This window comes from Lactuca saligna, chromosome 8 (genome assembly GCF_052625555.1).
Source record: "Lactuca saligna cultivar CGN05327 chromosome 8, ASM5262555v1, whole genome shotgun sequence".
NCBI lineage: Eukaryota > Viridiplantae > Streptophyta > Magnoliopsida > Asterales > Asteraceae > Lactuca > Lactuca saligna.
The window spans coordinates 211,109,468-211,127,206 of record NC_136424.1 but is presented as its reverse complement, the minus strand read 5'-3'; the positions used below and the strand labels follow the sequence as shown (position 1 = coordinate 211,127,206).

Below are 17,739 nucleotides of genomic sequence, written 5' to 3'. Positions count from 1 at the left end.
GTAGTGCATGTAGTGTAGTGGTGCTTTGGTTTAGACTATGTGTGTGTGCGGCTACACACATGTGTGCGGTCGCACACGCTGTGTGCGGCCGCACATGTGTGTACGGCTGCACTTACGTGTGCTAGTGTGGGTAGTATTTAAGGGGGTTGTCAGTGTGTCAGATTTATGAATGAACAGTGATGTATGTGTGTGTACTTTCAAGGTGTACCTGACATTTATGAGCAATAGATATGTGCATGCTTGATGTTATTGCTCTTCTACTTCTTCTACATTGTATTTTGACTGTAATTACTTCATTGATTACTGATTTGGATCTATAGTTTGGGACTAACAAAAATAAACTTTTAGGTTCATTCATCCAAGTCATAGATTTAGGGTTATTCCAAGGCCCCAAACTGGGTGTTTCATTCATGTGTTAGAGAACTCCTAGGAACCACCAAATCTTATACTAGGATTGCAACACAAATCCGATTTCTAGCACATGCATGGAGTGAATGAGCATCCAAGATGTACTAAAATGGTTTAAATACTTTTTTTCATGTAAGAACACATAATAAATGAAGAAGAAGATGTAAAATTCGATTTTTGAAATCATATGAACATATGTGCATCTTTTCACACTTTGCATAAGTTTGATCCCGGATTTTCACCATCTCAAACACATGTATTGTGTTATTGTGAGAATCTAAAAACACCAAGAGGAAAAACAAGGATTTCTATCCATATAAGGGCATATAATCCGAAAAGTAAGGAAGAACTATGAAGAAGAGGAAGTAAAATCATAAAACTATGATAAAGGATTATGTTGTTTACCTTGGTTTTGATATTGAGAGAAGCAAGAACACTTCTTGACCTTTAAAAATCCTAAATTAGGACATAGAATGGAGGATTTTCTAATGTTTAGGAGTGGTCTTGGAAGTGGGAAACTTTTCTTAGAGAAGGAGTGTGAGATGGAGTGTGTAGGTGGTTCAAATGCGGTGTAATGATGGGTTTTAAGGCATGGGGGAGAGAGAAAAGCCTAATTGACGAAATTTTAAGAGAAAGAGATGGTATTTTTATTGATATTTGATCAAATAATAAAATCCTCCCTTGAATTTTTATAAATCTAGATTTTATATTTTATAAAACTCAAACACTATCATAATCTCCTAAGGTTTTAATTATTGGGTTTTGTTGAAATATTTACACTTGGTAATAACTTGTAAACTTATATTTGTTAAATTAATTTAGAAAATGATAACCTATTATTTAATTTTTTATAAAAATCAATTTCTCATATTTCAACAATTGTAACAAGGATTCATAATATGTGGTTGTAAGATTTTGATATCCTTGGATTTTTCTTCTTTTGGTTCACATTTCGAATCATGAATTATATGAATTTCTCATCAGCTTTATAGTTGGTTCATATTATGATATAATTTTGTTCATATTAGCTTAGAATACTTAACCTTGTTAAGCATTAGATTTTTCCAATATGGAAATTTTAGGTTCAAATTTGGCACTTTACCACTCAGTTGGTTCATACAAATATCAATGTGATTGTTCAATACAAGCTAATATACACTAATTGTTCCGAGGGATCTATTAAGTTGTGAACCTAGTTCAACTTGTAAATCTAGAGCCAAGTTAAGTGCACACAAGGAAATGAGGAAGTTGTAGATGAGTATTGACCTGAGTTTTGGTGGATGTCACACAAACGCATTGAAGGCGTTTAAAAACCATTGATAACAATTTTCACTCATAAGGGTGTATGTCTGACTGTATCTAGCAGCCCGAGTGCGGGGTTTTCAATCTCATATAGAGTTATACACAACTTGATTTGATCCCGACTGGAGATTCTGGTTATAGTATCAGGATTTTAACTACATCGTTTAAATAATTTAAACAACCTGAATACATTGACTTATAAAAAGCGCATAGAAGTTACGTGTATAATAGTAATGAAAATCCAATTATTTTGAAATAAAGGATTGATAGTACTTTTCTTGTTTAATATACTTGAAATGTATTGAAACTGGTTCATACTTGTGTAGTTTTGAACTCAACCCTGATTATTGTAAAACATGTACTTATGTATATTTGACTCATACATTAGTATTCTTGTATCATAAATTATATCTATAATAATTTATATGTATGTTCTGAATTAATAGTAACTGTCCATGAATGCAATCCTTTGCTCTGCATGTTACAAATGGTATTTGAAACTAAATGAAATGATCTTTATATATATATATATATATATATATATATATATATATATATATATATATATATATATATATATATATATATATCTTCTTTAATAAACGAAAGTTTTTTTTGCCACTTGTCACACTCTCATTCATTTTGCCACATGTCATTTTTTGGTTATTTTGAATTAATTTTTATTCCATATGTAATTTTGTGGTTTTCCTATTTTATTAAATTTCATATGATATTTAAATTTAATAATAAATGATATCAATTCTATTAATGGACTTTCCTTATAACTTCAAATATTTAAAATAAAATCTCATTAATTTGTTTTGATTATTTTATCTAAATGATTTGTTTAAATTTAAAAGAGAAAAAAAAAACACTTTAATTTTATTAATTCAATATTTTTCTCATTTTCTTATAAATTCAAATCTTTCAAATGTTTATACATATTTAATTGTTTTAAATACACCCATGTAATACATGGGGCTCACACCTAGTATATATATATATATATATATATATATATATATATATATATATATATATATATATATATATATATATATATATATATATAATGTTTATTGAATTTTAAGAGGTACAATAGCTAATACATTATATACAACCATGTTATTTTATATGGTTATTGGTTTATTCATTGAATTTATAACGTTTTATACAAAGAGAGGAGAATTTATAAAGTTTCCATTTAATTAACTTAAAAACACCGAACGTACACATTTCCCTTTCTTTAAATCCAATACCCATAAACCCTAATCGTAGAGTGTTGTGACTTCACTCATCCCCATATCTCCCACGACCACCATCTCCACCATCACTCTTCCCTTACACCAATTTTCCGGCAACGAACCTCCACCATAATCGTGAACGGCCACCAACATTGTTATTGGAGAGAGTTATTGAGCATAGATTTAGGATTTTGATTTTGGGGAAAGGCACTGTGGGGCTCAACGTTATCTGAACATGTTCATCTACATTGGAGAGTACTTTTTCCCATTTATTGATTTCTCGGAATAGATTCTGATTTTGATTTCTATCAGTTTTTGAAGTTCAAGACTATTGATTTCTTGCATCTCAATTCTGCACTACCACCATTACCAACCGTTTGTTCTTTAGATTGATCAGGTAAGATCAATAAGCTTTAAAGTTAATGGAAAGGTTTGCATTCATTGTGGTTGAGGATTTTTGTCAGATAATGCTTTAGTTTGATTGCTTGCTTATCGTTTCTCATAAATAAAATTACTCCATCACTGGTAATTTTAAAAACCACAAGATAACCTAAATGCAAAGCTTGTGGAGCAGCTATTTGGTGATTGAATGTGAGCCTTCAAATGTGAGGTTATGGTTGGGTTATAATTTTTGTGTAGGTCAAAAGACAAACGTCGAATAGGAAACCAATAGACTTACTTAGTTAAGCATATGCTTGTAGACTGCCTAAATGAATAATCAACATAATAATTATAGTTATTGTATTTGGTTCATTGGTTGAATAATGTTTCTCCTCTTTTATTAACAATATCTTGACCATGTTTAATATATTTAATCTTTTACATGATTATTAAAAAATATGAAAAGCCTTGGCAAGTTAACATAACCTCTTTTGACTTATTTTATAATTTTAATGTCTTTTATTTTCTAACAATAAAATAATATGAAAAAAAATGGATTAAAGTAAAATAAAATATAAACCAGGTTTTAAAACTATAAATATGAGAGAATTTAAAATATATAATAAAAAATAGTACAAGTATTATGTTATTTCCATATTTTTAAAGGAATATGATACAATGCTACTTAATTAAACTAGGGGCGACACATCATATAAATGAACTTAGTTAAAAGGTAAGGATTAAAGGTTATATTAGTTCAAAATTTAAATTGTCATATTGTACTGGTCATATATTTCCATCGCTGAAGAAAATCATAAATATACAAAACACACTTGAGCCACCATTCACCTTGATTTCTCTCAAAAAATGAAAAAACTGTAAATTTGGTACCTGTGGTATTCAAAAACCTTTGGATAGGATTTAAAAAGTTTCCAACTTGCATGGAAAGTTCAAAATCAAGGTTTTTCTAGGTTTTTGGTCCATGATACACTTGAAAATTCGATTTTCCCTTCTCCTTTCTTTTTTATATTTTATGTATTTAATTTGGTATTTAAATAACTATGAATAAAAAATAAAATATCTCTCTCTCTCTCTCTCTCTCTCTCTCTCTCTCTCTCTCTCTCTCTCTCTCTCTCTCTCTCATAACACTCACATTTATTGCTTTGTTCTTCAACATTCAAGAACACCGTTGTAACTTCCTCACTCAAATCCTCTCTCAACTCTGGCTCCGGTGGGGATTTTCTTTAAAATTGGTTGCACAAAACCTTCCTCTCCTTCGATCCACACGTTCACCTTGTCGTCCTCGCGTTCATTTACTTTGCGCCAGGAAACAAAGATCAAGCAGAAAAACCATAACTATTTCACTATCACTACAAACCCTAACACTGCAAATCCGGAGATAACCTCCATGGTAGGTGTCGTTGCGAAGCCTATATCTCAACAAAACCCTGAAAATGAAATGAAAATTATAGGCAAGATACTGATTTCTCAACAAAACATTGTCTCCGTCTTCCTCCATCTTGATTCAGGAACATCAATTACCAAATATACAATACCATCATCTTCTTGAAATCTCCAACCTATTTTTTTAATCGACTTTTGATCTGGAAGCCTTGAACTTCTGGAATCGAGTTTTGAACCAATTCTTTATTCGTCAGGGCTCTATGGGGCAGATGAAATCTAGAGTTGAGTTACAGAGTAAAATCGGAGGTCCAAGAGCACACAGATCCAAAATCGGAGGTCCAAAAAATGGATTTTTAGAAAAAAAAAATCAAGAAATCTGTGTGTATATATGTTCTTGTGAGTTTCAGCATTAGACTCCATGAAATTTTTTGCTGTTGTGCTTGTTATGTTTTCCCCCCTTCTTCTTCCATCTTGATTTTGGTTGCTGAGTTTGTTTGAAATTTTTCTTGAGACGACACAGAACGACAAACGCATACATATCTTTGATTTGTTTTTTGATTTTAGATTGATGTTGTTGGGTTTGTTTGAAATGGTTATTTAAGGAAAATTGTTTTGAATATAGAAGAAATATTATGATGATACGAGAGAGAGAGAGATTTTATTTTTTATTTTTAGTTATTTAAATACCAAAATAAATAAAGAAAATAGAAAAAAGAAATGAAAAGTGCAAAGTCGACTTTTCAAGTGTATCATGGACCAAAAACCTAGAATAACTTTGATTTTGGACCTTCCATGCAAGTTAGAAACTTTTGGACCCTATCCAAAGTTTTTGAATACTACAGGGATGAAATTTGCAGTTTTGTCTCAAAAAAATCTACTTGTCACAACTATGTTTGTTCATATTATTACATGTTTCACTGTAAATGATAGATATTGATGTAAATATATGTGGAGACCAATTTTTTTTAAATCTTTAAGAACCTTTATTGGGAGATAGAAGACTTCAACATATTGTTTATTTGTGGGGACCAAATCAAGAATAGTGAAGATTGTCCCTCTCAAGAAAGTAAAGACCAAATCAAGAAAACAAAGACAGTAAATGATAGTTGTCATTGTAAATATATGCAAAGACCAACAATGTTTATCTAAAAGAACTTATGTGGAGAGATAAAAGACTCAAACATATATAGAAAGTAGAGACATAAGGAACTGGAACCCAATATTATCTTTTCAAAAAAAAAATTGTTGGGAGATGAGACTTTAACATATATAAAGACATAAAAGGACTATGTTGTACCAATGTGTGATACACTAACACTCCCTCAGAGACAGCTTGATAATGTCAGACAAAGATGTGTTAAGCTATTAATCTTTATACCTAAAACATTAAACCTAAAAGCCCAAATTTCAAATCCTAAACATTGAACTTTAAAATAAACTATTGGACGAAAGAGATTACAAACTTGTATATGTTATAGATACATTTTACAGATAAATGATATTTACTAATACATTGTGTTTGCTTAGGAATATGATATGTTTTCAAATGAAACTAATCGACCAAAACTACAAAGTATTATTCTTTTTTTAACCAAAAATTAAAATCTACTTTTAATGTTTTATATATGATCAAATAAGTTAAGTTTTACATTTTAAAACATGACATTTAATGTTTTAATTTATATATATGAAAACATTTTAAATGTGAGTCTTTTATTAACAATATTTTTCTTGACTATATCTATACTATATTATAAAAGAAAATCTTATTTTTCATATAAAAATAGATTGAATATAATAAAATTATTTTTTTATGATGTCAAAACCATTAAGCTAATAGTACAACAAATCCTCAATATAATAATAATATAATATAAGTCATCCAAATAATAATGCATTATGTACAAATATCTTATGCTTAATAATCTATACTGTGAATCCTAAATGTTTCAATTTTCCGTCTCATGTTTTGGTGTTAGGAAGCTCACCAATTTGGATTGATGTTTACTAATTGACGAATGAGGGTTTTGTTTGGATTTAGATAGTTGTAAAGGACAGATGATGCTTAATGCAAGAACAAGCGTTTCATCTAAATTAATTAACAGTGGCCTAAATTAAATCCAATAAGAACCAATATATTTCTTAGAAGTCAGATTTTCATCTTACAATGGTAATTTTTGGTTATAATTGACAACAACTTATCTTATTTTTTAGAATTATCTTTTACCCATGTATTTTAATTGGCAAATTAGCTTTACCATCGTATTTTAATTGGTTAGGTAGCAAGTATTCTTAGTCCACGGTTGTGTCTTATGGTTGTTACAAACTAATAATCATTATTTTAAAAACAGTTAAGATAAATCCCTTTTTGATGACCACTTCCCCTAAAGTGAGATGATTTGTAAACAATAATTGATGTTTTAAAATGTTGTATTTTACAACTCTATAATGCATAAATTGTTGTGTATGGTAAAAAATTATTGTGTACGAATTACTTTCCTTAAATTTATTGTAGATATCAGCTTCCAACAAAAACAAAAAAAAAAAAAAAACTACCATAGTAAAACTATTCATTCAAAAATAGTTATTTATTGTCGTTACCCGCCGCTAATTGTTTGTAACATTTTAATTGGAATCCAACAAGTCATTTAGTCTTTTAATTCTAACGTATCAAAGTCTTTGAAATCGAAAACTTTAAATCATAAACAAAACTATTTGAGGAAAACACATAGAACATGTTTTTTTTTAACAAAACAACATCCTTTTGATCAAATGTGTATATAGCTTAGTGATATATTTCATTACTATTTGCAAATGTAATGCATGTTTTTGAAATCCAAAATATTTTTGAAAGACACTAATTGGCAAAAAGAAATGATTTTGTGTTCCTTGAATTAAAACATGTTTTCGAATAGAACTAATCACCGAAATAAAATAAGTGTCGAATGAAGCTATTCGTCGCCGCCGCTGTGCTCGGGTACACGACTAGTTTATATATAAGATATATAACTAAAAATGAAACGACAGTCAGACAAATAACTCATACCCTAAATCCACATCCAAACAAGGAAAATGAAATAAAGTGAGTTATCACTCCTAAGCTTCTTAATCTTATATATATATATATATATATATATATATATATATATATATATATATATATATATATATATATATATATATATATAGGGTAAAGTGAATATACCTAACAACCTTATACAAGCTTAGGTACTTAACCTTATCAAACTACGTTATTTTGCATTAAATTTTCATTGTAATCATCAAAAGTTCTTAAACTTCATACCTAAACTTGATTTACTTTAAAAAAATTTGGAAATTCATCATTATATTTCTCCTACATCCTTTCATTTGTAGCGGTAGGATATTAAGTCCATCAGGTGGTATTCGATAGAAAGACGTGATGTAAAAGAAAGATATTGGTGAAAGTCCAAAGATTTTGGAAGTAATCAAGTTATGGGGTTGAAGTTTAAGAACCTTAGGCAATCACAATGTAAATATGATACAAACCGATGTAGTATTATGGAGTTAGGTACCTAAGCTTATATAAGGTTATTAGGTATATTCACTTATATATATATATATATATATATATATATATATATATATATATATATATATATATATATATATATATGTGCAGTTCCCATCTTCCACTTCTTAGCTAAAAAGTGAGACCACATGCTCAATGTTCTGAGGCATATGCGCTCTTCGATTTTTCCTCGTTTGCTTTCTTTAAGAAGGTGTCACAAAAAATTAATAGTTAAGTAACGAATGAAAGTTTCACATTCGACTCTTTGGTGTTATACGAAAATTTGTCCCACCAATTCCATGGGGCCATAAGGTCTAAGAGGTTAAGGGTTAAAAAAGCAATGAATGATGTATAATTATCGAGTGTATCTAGAAGAATAGTATAATATAATAAAAATAGTTGATTAATGTACATATTTATGAATCAAGCATGACCATCCGGATGAGATTATTCTTTACATGAGCTAGTGCTTCATGTTCACATTGCGTTATAAAATGCAACTAATTCGAATGCAATTTACCCCATGCATCTTAGCAGACAGGAGATTATCTCCAAATAAAGCCGAGAGGATTGGCACAACAAAGATCATTAAATATGAAGCACTAAGAGCATTAAAAATTTTCCAATGCAACAAAATTGATGTAATGTAGAAACGAATATGCAAAATATGCAAAATTAAGAGAAACGAAAATAAGATTCACGGTTAGGGCGTCTTTATTCGAGCGAGGGTAGGAATGAGACGGATTACAAAATTTCGAACTTCAAAAAATAGAAACGAAAATCACAGTTAAATTAAAAAAAGAAAAAACTCTTATCGATTATTCGTAGATGGTTTTTTCTAAAGAGTCGTCGATGCGTGTAGAAGTCCTTAATTTGAAACAATATCCAATGATTTGAAGGACGAATTATTGATTTTTGCAGATAATAACACTCTTTGTCCTAGATTATATAAAAGCTTCTCTTTAAGGATCGATATGAATGGAAACAATGATAAGATATAATTCCTTTTTAAGATCTTCACGATGTTCTTGGCAACACCGGACGATAATCAACCGAGAGGGAGTGGGAGAACTGTGAGATTGATGTGGTCCACTCGTAAAAAAGGGAATTATTTCGATGCGAACGAGGTTCATTTTGTTGGTAGGACTTCCTGTTGGGAAGAAGCCAAAGTCACGGTTACGAGAGGAGAGAATCGGTGGATCCGTGGAAGAGTTGTTGAACGACGCCGTGGTACATGGTACCGTTTAGAAGCTAGGTGACGTGGTGTTGTTGGAAACGTCTAAATGTGATTTTGAAGGCTTCATAATAAAAGTGTTTATATATATATATATATATATATATATATATATATATATATATATATATATATATATATATATATATATATATATATATATATATATAATTGAGACCACCTATATTTTGTGAGACCGTGAGACGCATTTTTTTATTTTTTTTATTTTTTTTTATTAATTCAAGTTCAGAAAATAATATTTAAAAAAAGAATTTTTTGATTTTTCCATTTATTTTGCATTTTAAAATTATTTTTTAGAATATGTACAGTGTAATATTTTATTAGAATATTTCGTGTATTTTTTCAAAAAAAAAAAAAAACAAAAAAACAAAAAAAAAACAAAAAAAAAAAAAAAAAAAACGGGATTTTTTTTAGTTAATTCAAGTTCCGAAAATACTATTTAAAATTTTTTTTTTAGACTTTTCCATTTATTTTGCATTTTAAAATTATTTTTTAAAATATGTACAATGTAATATTCTATTAGAATATTTCACGTATTTTATAAAAAAAAAATGGGATTTTATTTATTTTTTTTCTTTTTTTTTTAATTAATTCAAGTTCCGAAAATAATATTTAAAAAAAGAATTTTTATATTTTTCCATTTATTTTGCATTTTAAAATTATTTTTTAGAATATGTCAGTGTAATATTCTATTAGAATATTTCCCGTATTTTTCAAAAAAAAACGGGATTTTTTTTTTTATTTTTTTAGTTAATTCAAGTTTCGAAAATAATATTTAAAAAAAGTATTTTTGGATTTTTCCATTTATTTTGCATTTTAAAATTATTTTTATATTTGGTCTTACGGTCTTACAAAATTAGAATGGTCTCAAATGAACCTTAACATATATATATATATATATATATATATATATATATATATATATATATATATATATATATATATATATATATATATATATATATATATGGGGATAGGGAATATACATTGCAGCCCCACCTAAGCTTAGGTACTAAACTTCTAAAATATGTCGTTTTAACATGCTAAATATACCCGGTTTGGTTTCACTTGTTAATATATCATTCTCCATAACATTTCTTTCTTTCATTATCATTTTATCATCTCCGATTTCTTTCCTCAATTATCGTTTATTACTTCATCCAAGTGAACATTACTAAACCCTAAACCTAAACCTAAAACCTAAATTTAAACCCTAAACACAAAAGCTAAACCCTAATCTAAACACTAAACCCTAACCCTTAAACTCTAAATCCTAAACCCTAAACCTTAACCCTAAACCCTAAACCCTAAACATAAACCTAAACCCTAAACCCTAAACGCTAAACCCTAAACTCTAAACCCTAAACCCTATTATGTCGATCTTGAATTTACATCTTGAAGTATTAATCGTGAATCCATTAACCGTAATCTTTATATAGTAAAACAATGCATTTTCAAGAGATTTAGTATCTAAGCTTAGTTGGTGCTGTAATGTATATTCCCTTTTCTATATATATATATATATATATATATATATATATATATATATATATATATATATATATATATATATATATATATATATAACAATCAAAGAGACAATATATTGTATGTAATAGCTATATTTACGAGCATTATCTAAAACAAACATTTATTTTTGTTGACCATCATCTACCAATTTAATTTTCTTTTTATTAGTTATTTAATAAAATAATAAAATTAAAAATTAAAAAATAATTTTTTTAATTTCTTTTGGAATTAATTAGTTTTTGAATATTTTTATTTAATTCATATATACATACACGTCTATATAATTTTTGTGGGTCTTTTTATAACGTGGGCTATATATACAGTTGTCTTGTCATACACACTTTAGGAACATTCATAGGTTTTTTAACCAACAAAAAACAATTTTTTCACATTTTTTTCATAAGACCCCCTAATTATGAGTTTTTAGGTCAAAAATAACTTTTTCACATTTTTTTCAGTTACCTAGAAAATGTACGACATTTTAGGTTGAGTACCCTTTTATTTTCAGATTTTTTTCAATTATTTGGACATTACCACTTTTTAAGTTCAGGTTTATTTTTCTTTTTTACTTCCAACTTTTTTTTTATAATTTAAGTATGTGATTGATAAATATATAGATCCATCATAATTTATATAAAATTATAAAGATTATTAAGATCAAAATTTATTGGGAAATATATTCTCTTAACATGAGGTAAAATACAATTTCTTGTAAATTGGTTTTTGACCAACTTTTGTTATCCACCAGCTCCGACAACCTAGCACCTCCAATAAACCGCTGTCACCACCTCCGGTTCGACCATCGGTGGTGCTTCTGCTACACCCGTCATAACAGATAGAGAGTGAGCGAGAGAGAAACAAATCAATAGGCAGTGGTGCGACCACCTGTCGAGTTTCCACCATATACCACCACCGCCTAACCAACTTTTTCGCAAGCTACCATCGACCATCAAAGTGTGGTTGAGAGAGAGAGAAAGAGATTAAGAGAGGCTAATTGTCGTCGTTAACTGGCGTCCACCACCTCCGCCATTAACTGCAATTACGGTGGCATTTGGTCGGCCGACGATGGAGGTAGAGAGAGGCGATGCAGATCGGAGGTGGTGTTTCGACATTCTCCGCCAATAATTGCCGTCACTTGCGTTGTTAGAGATGGTGGCTCTTGGTCGACCGAAGGTGGGGATGGTGGAGCCGTAGAGGCTGCTATAGTTGTGAGGACAATAGAGTGATCGCGGTTTATGAGCGTTTACTTTTTTAAGGTTTATTTTTTAATTTGTGAGTGGTTGGGTTGGATTAGAGTTTAAAAGACATTGATATGGGCTTAGAAATATCGGAGTTTTTTTAGACAAAAGTTGCATTTTGTTAAAAAAAAAGTGGGTGTTTTAAAAAAGATATATTTTTAACATTTTTTTAACAATTTTATTTAAATAAGTTTTTTTTTAGTGTTAAATGTTTTAAAATAAGTTCAGCATTATTTTTCTTTTCTTTTTTTAATAAGGAGTTAACAATTACCACGTGGATCGAATCAAAAGCGCCGAATTTGATTTTGCCCCCAAAAATTACACAAACGCTTTAGAAGTTTTTTGGGTTTTCGCTGAACTCAAATGTAAACTAATCTTTCCCTCCTCCAATGTCAAAATCCCCAAAATTTCAACATCAAAATTCATCCCTCCAAACTCCAAATCCAAATCCAAATCCAAATCTCCAATATTTAATATGTCTTCCACTCTCGACTCTCATTCTCTGTGGCAATCGGCAATCTGGAAAATGGAGGGAGCCATCTCTTTATGCCAATTCCATGATAACAAAGAGAACATCCCTCCATTTTTATCCACTTCCAAAACCACCGATAATAAGCTCAGTGCGAAGATGACATTGAAGAAGAAGAAGCAGAAGAAGAAAAGCAACCACAGAGTACCTCTTAAAGATATTACTAATCTCATCGTCGATTCTCTGATCCAATCGCCGGCGGCGACTTCACTTACGTTTCCTTGTTTACAGTCGCGTTCAATTTGTAAGCCAACAGCTGGTAATCGTAATTTGGTGGAGGAAGCTCGTTGCAAGTCGTTGAGGTTTGGTTTTAGATGATTATTTATCTAGATATGTAGAACGATAGGATACATTGCTGAAATAGTGAAATGGGTTTGTGCAATTTATATGTTGGTTCGATTGGATTACATAATTTGTATACTTCTTAACATGTTTTTGATAGTTTTTTTACGGGTTAAATGAGCTAAAGTCTTAACTCATAAATGCAGAAATGTTTTTTTTCAACTTATTTAAACCATCATTATTGTATTTTTCATAATGTAATTGTTTATGTGTACAAAACACCTAAGCACACGTGGCCTTGAAAAACATATGTTGAAGAAAATTGTATCTTATGGTTCATTGAACACTAGATATGAAATCCCATATCTTGCATTTCATCAAACACATGTGCATCCAAAGACTCCCATATTTAGGGGAACAATCATTTATTTGATTAAATTTTGAGATATGCTTTTGGTTTGTGAATTTGTTTTTTGGCAATGTGCATCGAACGTATAAATCGCAACCGATAAACCGTAACCGCAATAAAAATTGATGGTAATGTTTTTTGTTTTTCAAAAACCGCAAATTTGTGGTGCAGTGCGGTTATTAGTTTTCAAAAACCACAAAAAATCGTACTACACCGCATATATTATACACAAGTTTTTTTATTAATTACTAATATATTAAATATTAAAAATAAGACAAATTTTATGGATGAAAGATGGGTAAAATAGTAGAAGACAAAAATATTAATTTTTTGTTATGTTTAACTTTAAAAAATGGTGAAATTAAACAGTTTTAAAATATTTATTGTTAATTACTATTTTTAAGATATTAGTTGTTTGTGATTTAAATTAATTGTCTTATACTTTATGGTTTTTTTTTATTACAAGTAATATGTTTAAACTCTTAAAACCGTTTGAGCTCTAAACTGTGGTTAAAAACCACACAAAGTAACCGCATCAAATCCATGCAGTTAATAACCGCAACACACAAAAAAAAACCGCACCACAATAATAACCGTTTAACTGCACCGCAAAAATAACCGCACCAAGCGTTTTTGAAAATGGATTAACTGCATTTGCAGTTAGTGGTGAGGTTTTGATTAATAACCGTATCGAATCGCACCGCACTCACCCCTAATTAGCATAATATAAGTAAAATGGTCGATCAAGTATTTAAATTCTAAAGAAATATCATTACTGATAATCCAAAACCATACATATTGATAGAAAACTACTATTTATTTTCTGAGATTATTGGGAAAAAAATCATGACTATACATTGTAATGTTCATGTAGCGCATCAGAAATAAAATAATAATAATAAAATCAAAGAATAATGTTGTGAAGAAGTTCCATATCAATTCTTGATTGTTTGAATGCTTGGTCATAATTCGTGAAATAAAGGCACTTCCCAAAACATATTGAGAAAATGTGAAATAAAGGCACTTTTCAAAAAAATTACATGTTTGTGAAGTGCATATATTTCAAGAATATTAGCAACTTTTTAATTAAATAGTAAAATTATCGATGAAATTAGGAACATTTCCAAACTGCAAGTTGGAAAGAGTTTAATGATTCAAAACTTTGGACCCTGAGCGTAGGAAACCATAAGGTGGGGGTTAGTCAGCTGGAATATTTTGTAATTAGAAAAAACTGGAATCTAATTTCAATACTTTCTTATGTTTGTTTAACCTTTCCAAAGAAACTGAGAAAAGTAAATTCCATTTTTATTAAATTTGAGCATAACTATAATTTTTTTAATTTGTTAAATTATAATATTTAATTTAACTTAAAAGAATAAATAAAGGGGAAGCGAAAGATATCTATTTATTAGGTTTTTAAAAAATGAAAAGAAAATAAGATATGGTGAGTAAATTACACGAATGGTCCCTATGGTTTGGGGTAATTTGCACATTTAGTCTCTAACTTATTTTTTTAATTCGGAAAATCCTTATTGTTTGTTTTTATTACGTGCTTGATTCATACTATTTGTTTTTGTTACGCGATTGGTCCATGTCTTACTTAAAGTGACTGTTATTTAAATAGAAAAAATTTGTGGGATAGGTAAAGTAAGTCGAAGAGGGTTGGGGTTGGGATGTGTTTATTTAGATATTTAAAAAAATCAATGATAAAATAGTATTTTTAAGTATAACAGGGATCAAATGTGTAACAAAAACAAACAGTAAAGCCCTTCCAAGTTAAAAAAATAAGTTAATAACCAAACGCGCAAATTACCCTAAATCATAGGGACCATTCGTGTAATTTACTCTAAGATGGCCCCTGGTCTAACTAAATGATCTAACTAAATGGTCGTTTAATGCTTGCTAATTGAGTTAGAGCTGACTATGTTAACTTCTTATTGAAAGTTGTTTGATTTACTTTGATAATAAATTCAAGTTTAGGTATGTGTAGAATAAAAAATTACAATTTGTGTGTCATCAACTACTTCAAATCCAATACATGTCAAACATAGTATAAACACAACCTTGTCAAACATAGTATAAACACAACCTTATGTCATATCTTATCACACAATGCTTAATTAGATTTTACACAAACTGAAACATCATTTCAAGTTAACGATTGAAAACAACCATAGGATGCATTGTGATTTTAAATGCCTAATACAATGTTTTGAGAGGTGAATATTACACTAAACACAACATCCATAAGCTAAATAAATACAAAAACAAAACTCAAACGAGATCAAGTTGCCCACTTTCAACTAGTGGTTTTATCGACTTGTAACGAAGTGCATAAATATCCCCTGCGTACATGTCTAGCGGATTCTCTTCTCCGCTATCACATCAAACACCATTTCATGTCACAAAATGACAAAATAGCTTAACTACTCTTTCTTATATGTAATGAAATGGCAACGAACTATTTCACGTCATTAAACTTTCTAATTTTTATTTTACTTTAACTTAAAATTATTTTACTATACAAAATTAAAATAATTTACTTGTATCAAAATTAAAAAGTTTAGTCACCTAGATGTTACAAAATTGGAATAAGTTGATTGCCATTTCATGAACTTAACCTTTCTTACAACATCAATAAAAATAAAAAATAAAAATAAAATAAAGTAAAAAGATTGCTTACCTATCATCAACCGGAAGACCACCTAAAAATTTCCTGCTTCTGCAAATCACAAACGCATCTAACTTCGGTTCCATGACTGAAATTCATACGTTGAGAAAAAATATTATATGATTATATGATTATATCCTAATTCCATTTATTTCTATTACAACATTAAATTTTCAATATAACATATGTCTATATATGTATATATAAACATAAGTATTTTAGTTCAAGTAAAAAAAAAAAAAAAAGAAATTACCCATGTCATCTTCTTCACTTATAACAGATTGTTTCAAATGGGACTTGTATCGATCAGGCAATTTAGACAATACAGATTCGTCTAAATGTTGTTTCATGTCTTCAATGGATCTGTAAAAACAATGAATATAAATTTGAGAAATGTTCATTGTGTGATTTCAAGTTAAAAAAGTCTGATGAGATTAAGAGAATTAGAATGTTACCGTTTAGCAAACTTTTGTTCTTGCCTAGATAGCCTTGTCCAAAGTTGAGCAGTTTTTTGGATGTGAAACATGAATTTCTCAATCTGCAATACAAATTGAAAACAAATGCAGGATTGCAGGTGTATTAGGTAAATTCTGAAACAATGATGAAATAATCGCGAGTCTTGATATATGTAAGTGTAAAATACCTTTTGAAGACGAATCCTGAGATATGATCTTAACAAAAACATAGTCCTGTCTATATCCATCTGATAAAGGGAAACCGTAAGTGGGTCTTCGCCATTGTTCATGAACTCTTCCACAGTTTCTTCCTGGTTGAAGAAAGAAAGAGATTACCAGAATATTTGCGATAAAAGGAAAAGTACCCATGATTGAAATCAGGAATTGGAGTTAAATCATCATAATACAGAGTTCGATAGTTTCAATTTCAAACAAATCTTAGTTTCTAGGCCATGGGTAGAGTTCATAACCATGAAAAGGAAAACTAGAATATCAACGGAAAATATCTTCCAAAATTAGGGTTAAAGTGGATGTACGTACCATCAATTGAATCTGTTCTCTGGACCTCTGAACTAAAGAAGATTCAAATTGAAGGATCTCTGGGGATGCCTTCTCGTTGCGCCATGAACGTTTGAGGAGATCTGCATCTGTGGTGGAAATCAAGGTCTCATAGTCGTCCATCGCCGAGGATCCGACTGTACCCTTGTCTGAACCCGACTCCATGTGATCTCAACCGGAGTAACAATTTTTCTGCAAGTCTCGAATTTGAAGAAAGTAATGAACAGAAACAGATATCATTGAGCTAGATGAAAATTTAGGGTTTTGGCGCCAAATTTCCCTGGTTTCTCCCCTTTTACATTTTTAGCCACCAAATTTCATTTCATGGAAATTAAATAGAGCCGCATAAGCATGAATTTTTGTGGCTTTTCAATTTAAAACGATAATATAAGATTATTAAGAGGGTTAATAACTAAAATCGACTATATTTTTGTGTTTTTTTTTTCGATTTAACCATTTAGTTTTCATTCGTACTAAAAAATAAAATATCTATTACAACCATTAAGACTTGCTTTTGTACTTA

At 29.5% G+C, this 17,739-nt stretch overlaps 1 protein-coding gene across 1 annotated transcript; it reads right to left on the bottom strand.

Moving 5' to 3' along the window:
* Positions 1-15,693: 15,693 nt before the first annotated feature.
* On the bottom strand, positions 15,694-17,509 carry SLD5 (DNA replication protein-like protein). The gene is made up of 6 exons (XM_078970107.1): positions 17,199-17,509; positions 16,847-16,969; positions 16,659-16,741; positions 16,457-16,566; positions 16,216-16,291; positions 15,694-15,909 (listed from the first exon to the last, which is right to left on the bottom strand). The coding sequence occupies exons 1-6, from the start codon at positions 17,379-17,381 to the stop codon at positions 15,807-15,809; spliced, it is 678 nt and encodes a 225-aa protein (XP_078826233.1). The 5' UTR covers positions 17,382-17,509; the 3' UTR covers positions 15,694-15,806.
* Between the last annotated feature and the right edge of the window lie 230 nt (positions 17,510-17,739).

What these genes read in the sequence shown, in the direction of transcription:
- SLD5 (XM_078970107.1), bottom strand. Translation starts at nt 17,381, where the DNA reads ATGGAGTCGGGTTCAGACAAGGGTACAGTCGGATCCTCGGCGATGGAC. An exon ending in GAGAACAGATTCAATTGATG is followed by an intron (nt 16,970 to 17,198) that starts GTACGTACATCC and finishes TTCTTCAACCAG; the next exon opens with GAAGAAACTGTGGAAGAGTT. An exon ending in TCAGGATTCGTCTTCAAAAG is followed by an intron (nt 16,742 to 16,846) that starts GTATTTTACACT and finishes TTTGTATTGCAG; the next exon opens with ATTGAGAAATTCATGTTTCA.